This window comes from Pinus tabuliformis, chromosome 6, assembly GCF_031772625.1.
Source record: "Pinus tabuliformis cultivar Carrire ecotype Pingquan chromosome 6, CPIR1, whole genome shotgun sequence".
In the NCBI taxonomy this organism is placed as follows: Eukaryota; Viridiplantae; Streptophyta; class Pinopsida; order Pinales; family Pinaceae; genus Pinus; species Pinus tabuliformis.
The window spans coordinates 174,099,495-174,108,834 of record NC_142292.1 but is presented as its reverse complement, the minus strand read 5'-3'; the positions used below and the strand labels follow the sequence as shown (position 1 = coordinate 174,108,834).

Genomic DNA, 9,340 nt, shown 5'->3' with positions numbered 1-9,340 from the left:
TGATTTACCAATTAAGAATTTCCATGATTAAAAATTAGATTCCATTTTATAATTATTAATAATAAAGTTATAAATTAATTATTTAGTATGATTTACTTTAATCTTGACGATATATATGAAATTACTTTAATCTGAGTGATAGCGAAGTGAATATGACAATGGCAAGAGGCCGTCCAAGAAGAATGAATTCTATTGCTCGTTCAATATTTTGTACATGATCGTGGAATTGTGGAAAAATCCTGTGTGAGTGATGTTTATTACTTGATCTTTTGTTCAATTTTTTCTATAATCTATGTAGTTCTTGGTAATTTAGGCGGTGTATCAAAGCCGTTCCTGCAGTTTTGAGTAGACTACATTTTTAAAAGAAGGATGTTGTTCTCTTTGTGAGAATGGTGGACGACTTCTTCCTCTGAACAGTTGAATATTGATTAACATGAGAAATTTCATAATCCAAATTAACACTGATATCAAACGCAGCGTCAGATTTGAAATATTGAACTTTTATTTATATTATAATTAAACGCAGCGTCTGCTATTATAATTACCTCTCTCAGATAACAACATCGGGAGGTTGGTTTTATTTAACTATATAAATACCACCTCAATTGAAGGAAGGAAAGAGCGATGACAGCATCGGATCAAGATCATGAGGATGTGAACCTGCTTTGGATAATTTGGACGAGCTTGTCATCGATCTGGAAAGCTCTGGCGAGCACAGAGGCAGAAACAGGAGGAGAGGCTCCGAACAAGGCCGGCGCAACCTGCTGAGTTCCTGGATTCTGGCTGTTCAGTCCAGAGAAGGCCACTGCGTTGACAGGGCCAATGTTCTGTTGGAAATGCACAAGACCTCGAGGGAAGACAAACACGTCTCCCTTCTCCAGCGTTGTGGAGAACAGAGTGTTGTTAGTGGTGATAAAGCCAACCAAGAGAGTACCCTCGATCACCACCAAGATTTCGGTGGCCCGCGGATGTGTGTGAGGAGGGTTGAGGCCGAGAGGAGCAGCGAAATCAAGGCGGACCAACGAAATTCCCAAGGTGTTTAAGCCTGGTAGCTGCGTTACAAAAGCTGGCGTTACAACGAATCCCAACTGGTTACTGGTATCTCCTGGTTTATCTAGGCCCCTCAACCGGAAGTCGTCTGCTGTGACCGTCTTCGCATTCTTACATGGAAACCCGTTCACAATAACTGCACAATTCAAAATATATATAAAATGTTATTCACAAACATTCGCAAACGCACAAGACATACATAATTACAACATGGAAACATTACCATTGCTTTGCATATCAGCAACGCAAATGTCTTGTAAAGGATCTGGATCACTTGCACGCACAATAACAATACTATTCGCGTATGATAAGATCACTAGTACTGCAACTGCTAACGCCGGAAAGGATTCCATGGCTGTAACTCACTATTTTTCTTTTCTTCTATTCGAAAATAAATAGAGATGGACTGAATTTGATTATGAATGGAGAGCGTTGCTCCCTTTTATAACTATGGTAAATGACCCGGTGTTGCAGGTCCACCCACCGAATCCCCTCTGCCGCATACGACTGTGTCAGAGTTCTGGTTAGTTAGAGTCTAGAGTCTATAGTTATGTTTATATATATATGTCTGTCGGGAGGATATGGTCAGTTGCGTATTTTCTTTCGACATTCAAAAATAGAAAATGTCTACAGATTGTCTTTTAAAAATGAAAAAGTTTGGTTTCATATAACGTGTTTTACTTTTTCAAACTAAAAAAATTGTACAATGATCCGGAGTTTGTTTTAGATTGTCTTTTAAGAATGAAAAAGTCTGCTTTCATATAACATGTTTTACTTTTTCAAACTAAAAAAATTGTACAGTGATCGGGAGTTTGATACAGTTTGGAAGTTAATATTTAATCACAAAAAATAATTAATTCATAATGGTATTCAATATATATAGTAAGATTGTATTGCTTAACAAAATCAAAGTTTGAGTGCATAGTTCTACTATCTACTATCATTACTAGTATTTTTTAGAGCAATTCTACAAGTTCTGCTATTCTATTTTCACATCATCAAGGCTAGGAAAAACATTATACCTATCATCCTATTTTTCCATAAGAATACTTCCTATCAAGGTTTTCATTTTCGAATAAATAAATAATGAAAAGATACTACTCTTTTCAGCCTGGCTAGTATCCAAAATCCACTGCCCACATTCCTCCACTAGCTCTGAATATGAGAAGAAATTTCTTTCTCTAGATGCCATGGTCTCAAGGTTTTATCAAAGAGATTGCCCATGGGGCTTTGGATTGACGGTGAATGGGTGCACTGTTAAGACACTCCTTGCGATAGGTCACTAGTTCTAATCCCCCGTGGGTGCTTACCTACCAAAAAAAAAAAGAATTATCAAAAAGATACAATAAGAATAATGCCTTGTGTAACACCCCCTAGTATCTCAACTGAGGCAATGTCACTGCTTTTGACTTTGATACCATAATCACAATATACAAACATATAGAATGACAAGATAGTAAAATAACATGATAGATAATACATAAAACATGTAGGTGACAAGTTTCAAGCACTTATCTATGAAATTCGTTGACTAGCTATATGACTTAGACATACCATCCAACCATATACCATGTTACTCGTGCTCTCTTAGCTTTCAATCACCCTCGAGTTAGGGACATTACTCCATGATGTTAACGCCTGCTAAAGCCAGGTACATATCCACAACCAGATACAAATAAGGCCAAGGTACCAAACCATAACAACCTCTAACCAATAATCTCATATGCCCCATTTGCCCCGCACTCAATTAATGCACCCCCTTATTTTCACTAACAGTCAATCGGGCGATACCACTACCTCCAGGGTGACCAAATTGGTCGACCATGTATTTCCCGGACCGTGTGGCTTCCAAGAGTTCCTACAACCCTTATGAGTCTCTAATTACCCTCCAGGCCCTCACATATAGAAACTTGTCCCCACTTAACCACATCCATTGAATAAGAGAACCTCCATTTTATAGGAATGGTACCCCTTACTTTTACATTTTTTAATGATATACTATAATATTATAATGTATCAAAGCACTTTTATGATCATGGAGTCCTAGCCCCCCATACACATTTTGTACCTCGATCTACAACCATGGTGGTATTATGTTAATCCCATTGTATTTACATAATATGTATACTAGGCTCACTGAACTTTTACTACATAGTCTATGTAGCCTAATCACATGGGAACTTTGGTCTTACAATGTATCAATACAATGGCCCACTCGCCTAAAAAATTATACATAAGCAAGCACACAGGCCTCAATGGAACTTAGTGATGGGCTTCCCAATTCGGTGCAAAATAAAGCCCATCTAACCTTTCCTAGGCACATAAAGGCTATATTAAATCTCTCATTTTACACTTAATATTGTTTTCTTAGCTTTAATAAGTTCTTAGGAAGCTTTAATGATAATTGCTTATCATGTGCCTAATATTAATTAACTTGTAGAATATTGAGAGAATATTGAGTGAATTTTGAAGATATGTAGAATGAAAGAATTTCAGAACTTTCTTTGATGAAACAACAAATGAATAGGATATTATACAATTATTGAACAAATTTTGTAGCTCCACTGTTTGAGAAAATCTAGGGATGTATTCCCTGCTACAAGAGAAATCAAAACTCAGTATTTAAAGAAGATTCCTATTGTTGAGGACTAGATCCACATTTTGAGGGATTTTGGAGGGGAAAGATTCCTCCTTTCAAGGGGGATGCTTCCCCATCAAATTGTATAAGTACCAATTCAAATTAGCTCCCAGGGGCATGAAATTTTTGGCCTTGTAGTAACACAAATTTCCCTAAACTTCTTCTAGAATTACATCCAAAGATTTTCCTTTATTTATCATCACTCCATAATGTCTTTTAACCCTTTAAGATGGATTTGAGAATACCAGAGACTCCATAGGCACTTTGCTTTCATAGTTTGATATGGATTCTCTCTGCTACTAGAATTAACCAAGATCTTTTAATTTTGTGATGTTAACAAAATTGCATGTGAAAGAGTATGAAAAACCGTATGTGCGTGCTTTAAAGAAGAGGAAAAATAATGACAACCATCAAATCAAAGAACACAAACAAGTTGATAATGAAGTTCACCAAGTGTGGGTTACGTCTACGGGCTAGATGTTAAGAGTGGGGAGGCTGCTTCATTAAATGTTGAAGAATGATGTTAAGTACATGGTACATTATTTGTCATTACAAGGGTAAACTCCCTCAAATAGAGTGGGATTTCCCTCCAGGAGACGTTCTCCTATAAGAGCTCTCACTCATATGGGTCCTCCTTCAGCATGACAAGATAATAAATTCTCATATGACATGGCATACAAGTATCTTTCAACATAATGGTAACAAGGATCTCAACAACAAAATCATCATCTTAGCAAATAAAAAGAAAGACATAGCATCACTACATCATATACCTCCACTTTCGGGGATGGCATGAAAATGCAAATCTTAGTTACAAAAACAGACATCATCGTTGAATTTGTGGCACGAAATCATGTTAAACAACTATAAACTTGACCCCTTTCTGACACTGTCAAATCTGGACCCTCAGGAATCTCAAAGATTCTCCAAAGATTCCTTATTAATGACTCCTTGAAATCTTGCTACTCAGATGACCATTCTGAGTCCACCATCGTGCTCCTTGTAAAATTTTGATAAAAATGACTATAAAGTTGGCATCATTCTACCTTTGTAAAAAATCAGCCTCCAAGGGAATCTTTTAGATTCCTCAAGCTTCTACAAAATGAATATTCTCAAAATGGTTGTCTTCAAAAACATGCCTTCAGAATTTCACTATTATTGGGTTCAGCACTGCCTCTTCTGTCCCAGGTGAATGAATGTTTGGGTTTAAATATGTGTTTTTTCACAAACAATACAAAGACAAGCCACTTGGGCCATTGGTGGCGGGGTTAAGTTGGGCAAGGGAGGTCGGTGGTTCCAACCCTGCCCTCACTTGAAATTTCCTATGGTTACATAATGATTTTGCTGTTTTACACAATTTTGTGGTAGAGGCACGTTTAGTTTGGTTTTGTTTTGATTTGGCTGCCACATTGGGCAGGCTAGCCACTGGTCGACGTGAGTTCAAACCCTGTCAACCCATTGTATTCTGCCATGTTGTGCCATTTGGTTGGGTGGGTCCGCCATTGGGTGGCCCATCCACCTTGTTTGACTATATCATATAACAATTTCATTGGGGGTGGCAGCCCACCACCCCTTTTTTATGTTTTTTTCATTTTATTTAAACAATATGGTCAAAAGTTTCCCACCGAATTTTTAGGATCACTAGCAAAATTGAAGAGGCAAAATAATTCGCCCGTTCTAGCAGCTGTTGTAACATGATTAGTTTTGATAATTTAAATTTTCTTATATAATAGGTTTTAGTACTTTAGAAATAATAAATGGGTCTGCAAGAGTAAAATATGCCTTCAAAATGTAAATTTAAGTCTCATTAGCTGGTTGATTTAGTTAATCATGCATTTAAACATGATTAAATGATGTAATAAAGTAAATTCAAACATGGTTTACAAATAACTGAGAATGAATTTAAAAAAGAAGAAAGTGGTTTTTGTTTATAACATCCTCATGTACAAAAACCACTCTCAGTTTTCTAACAACTATGATGGTTTAGGAGATACAAATGCATCTTTGAAGGCATGTTTTCCAGAAATTTCATGTTTTAGTCGCCTTTTTGCAGAGAGTGTGGTGGCTAAACAAAGATGAATCTTGGGAACCTGGAGGAGTTTTTTGTTCCTACAATTCTATTATACAAAAACCTCTCTCCTTGGGATATTCGGATGAATCTTTGCAGGTATGTTTTCCAGAATTTTCCTTTTCATAGTTAGTGTTTTCAAATGCAGTTTCCAAGTAGGGGGAAACGAATTTTCAAAAAATCAAAGGGTTTTTGTTGCTAACATCATCATTTACAAACACTTCTCTCAGTTTTCTAACATCTATTATGTTGGGAGACACAAAGGTATTACAGGACCCTATTTTTCAGAATTTCGGGAGGAAAAAGCTCAAAGACAGTTAGTGACTTGGAGGCCACCTGATCAAATATGAGTTGCAATCAAATTTAAATTTCTCTTCTTTATCAAAAAAATCCTCAAGGATAGTACTATAACTCTTCAAATAGTTCCAGCTACCTTTATTTGTGTTCTATTTTTGTAATACAGTTTTCTGATATTTGTAATAACTCTTGATATTTTTATCAAGATATTCTGTGAGGAAATTGTATAAATACTTCATCAATTGAAGTAATATGGGTTGGATTTTGATGCCAAGGCTCTTAAACTATGTAATAGCTTCTCTTATAGAATTCTAATGAAAGCCTTCCAACTCCAGTTATGACAAAATTTTGTAATTCTTGTATGTCTTTCTAGTGTTTTCATAACTTGTTTCTACATATGTTCAAAGAAATTGTAGGAAGGTTTGGGTAAGGTAGATTAAATCTTAATCTCCCTGTAATTCCATGCAAAATCATAACCTTTAGAAAGAGATTAGCTTATTAGACTATTTGTCTGAAATAGCTCCTCTTGGAATCAGTTTCACTTTGGCCTTTTGTTACCTTTGAATATGTTTTTGTTGGGCTGTAGAAATCTTCTACACACATCTAAATTTCCCTAGTTGTTAAGTAGTCAGTCTGACTGCTCAATTATTAGGAATCCCCTTACATTCTTCTACCATAATTCTTGAAAAAGCTAAGTCATTCTGTCAGGCTCGAAGCTGACACTTTCAGAAGGGACCCTATGAGAGAGGCCTTTAATCATGATTAGGGATTTTCATTGATCACCAACCATCTCCAATAAAACCATAAATCTAGCCATTGTGCTTCAAAGGCTTTTGTTCAGTGACAGGTGAACAACGTTAAACAAAGCCTCGTAACAACTGATGGAGCCCCCTCTGTTTCAAGGGCCAGCTTGAACCTAAAGGCTAGTTGAGTTGGTTTCCTGGCATAGTTTTTGCATCCAAGGACTGCCTACGGGAAATAGGTATAAAATCTGGCGTCCTTGCCATGGAGCGGAGTAACGAATATATATTTCTCCAGGGAATGATAAAGATTAGATCTATTCTTTTATGGTGAACAAGGAGTAGACATTTATTATTGGTTGCATTTCTTTCGCTTGGTGACTCCACTTTGTCATATGGCGATTCCACTGGGTGATCAATCCGACTGTTTCGAAATTTCAGCTACCTTTACTGCTATGCAAGGTTCATTGATACTTTCAATCAGTAGTATATGTCTCTCCCTCTCAGCCATGGTAAAAAATTTAAATTGTCTACAAAGGATGCAACTTTTAAAGTACACCTATGAGTATAGGTTTTCCATGGGATTTTATGTTCATATTGTATATATTCTTCAGATTTTCAGCTCCTCACAACATGGTTTGTCAATAAATCCACTTCGCACTTGGTTACATTGGAAAGCTGATTACACCTAATAGTGTAATTTTTTTCAGTTCAGTTAGATAGAGGTGTGGGGATTAAATAGATATTTTGAGTTTCAGTATGTAGTATATCAACGTGTTCGATTTTTATGAGTGGTGTGATTTGAAGAGTATATGATAGATCAACTTATATTTTCAGTCTTTAGAAATTTTCAGTTTTCAGATTTCAGTATGAAAGAGTATCTGAATTAGTGCAGGCATATGGTTGCATTTCACAGTTGTAGGTTGTAGTGTGTAGTGTGCAGTAGCAGAGTATTCAAATGAAAACACTGATCCATGGAGATTCGTTATATTTCGACATAAGATGGAAAATTAGTGGTTGATGGTTTTATGGTATGACTCTATGCCCAACACTAAAGGCATTTGGTCTAATAGTTCTCTGCATCGCACAGGGGGAAGCAGTGCCCATTGGAGCCAATGTTGTAACATGATTAGTTTTGATCATTTAAGTTTGATGATATAATAGGTTTTAGTACTTTAGAAATAATAAATGGGTCTGCATGAGTAAAATGCCCCCTCAAAATGTAAATTTAAGTCTCATTAGCTGGTTGATTTAGTTAATCATGCATTTAAACATGATTAAATGATGTAATAAAGTAAATACAAACAACCGAAAATGAATTTTCAAAAATGGAAAGAGGTTTTTTGTTTATAACATCCTCTTTACAAAACCCACTCTCAGTTTTCTATCAGTTGTTATGGTTTTGGAGATACAATTACATCTTTGAAGGCATGTTTTCGAGAAATTTCATGTTTTAGTCACCTTTTTGCAGAGAATATGGTGGCTAAACAAAGATGAATCTTGGGAAACTGGAGGAGGTTTTTGTTCCTCAGATTAACAGAGGTTATGGTTTGGGATATTTGGATGAATCTTTGCAAGCATGTTTTCCAGAAGTTTCCTTATTTTAGCCAGGGTTTTCAAATGCAGTTTCCGAGTAGGGGGGAACAAATTTTCAAAACATGAAATAGGTTTTTGTTGCTAACATAATCATTTACAAAAATGTCTCTCACGTTTCTAACATCTATTATGTTTTGGGAGACACAAAGGTATTACATAACTCTATTTTTCAGAATTTCGGGAGGAAAAGTTCAAAGACAGTTAGTGACTTGGAGGCCACCTCATCAAATATGAGTTGCAACCAAATTCGAATTTCTCTTCTTTATTAAAAAAATCCTCAAGGATAGTACTAGAACTCTTCAAATAGTTTTAGTTACCTTTATTTGTGTTCTATTTTTGTAATATAGTTTTTAGATATTTGTAATAGCTCTTGATATTTTTATCAAGATATTTTGTGAGGAAATTGTATAAATACTTCATCAATTGAAGTAATATGGGTTGGATTTTGATGCCACTACTACATGTAGGGGGGTTTTAAGACAATATTTATGACAATATTTGAGTCAATTGTCTTAACTTAAGACAAAAAGAAACTTGTGCATTGTCTTAAATATTGTCTCTAAGCGGGTGTCTCAAAATATAATGTCTCAAAAATTTGTCTCTATAAAGACAATATAGAACACATATTATTATTGTCTCTATAAGGACAAGAATTATTGTCTATTAAGAGACAATTTGATTTGTCTCTCTAGAGACAATTTCATTTGTCTCTCTAGAGACAACTTCATTTGTGTCTCTTTAGAGACAATTACATTTTTGTCTTTTTAGAGACAATAGCTGAGATTAAAAACATATTGTCTCTATAGAGACAATATGTCCATAATTCAAACTATTGTCTCTCTAGAGACAATATAAAAAATTATTTAAAAATAAATAAATAAAATCATAATTCAAACTATTGTCTCTCTAGAGACAATATAAAAAATTATTTAAAAAAAAATAAATAAAATC

The 9,340-nt window shown here is 35.3% G+C and overlaps 1 protein-coding gene across 1 annotated transcript; it reads right to left on the bottom strand.

Moving 5' to 3' along the window:
- Positions 1–644: 644 nt before the first annotated feature.
- LOC149257990 (germin-like protein 8-2) lies at positions 645–1,403 on the bottom strand. Its single transcript, XM_089395158.1, has 2 exons — positions 1,274–1,403; positions 645–1,186 (listed from the first exon to the last, which is right to left on the bottom strand). The coding sequence occupies exons 1-2, from the start codon at positions 1,401–1,403 to the stop codon at positions 645–647; spliced, it is 672 nt and encodes a 223-aa protein (XP_089251284.1).
- Between the last annotated feature and the right edge of the window lie 7,937 nt (positions 1,404–9,340).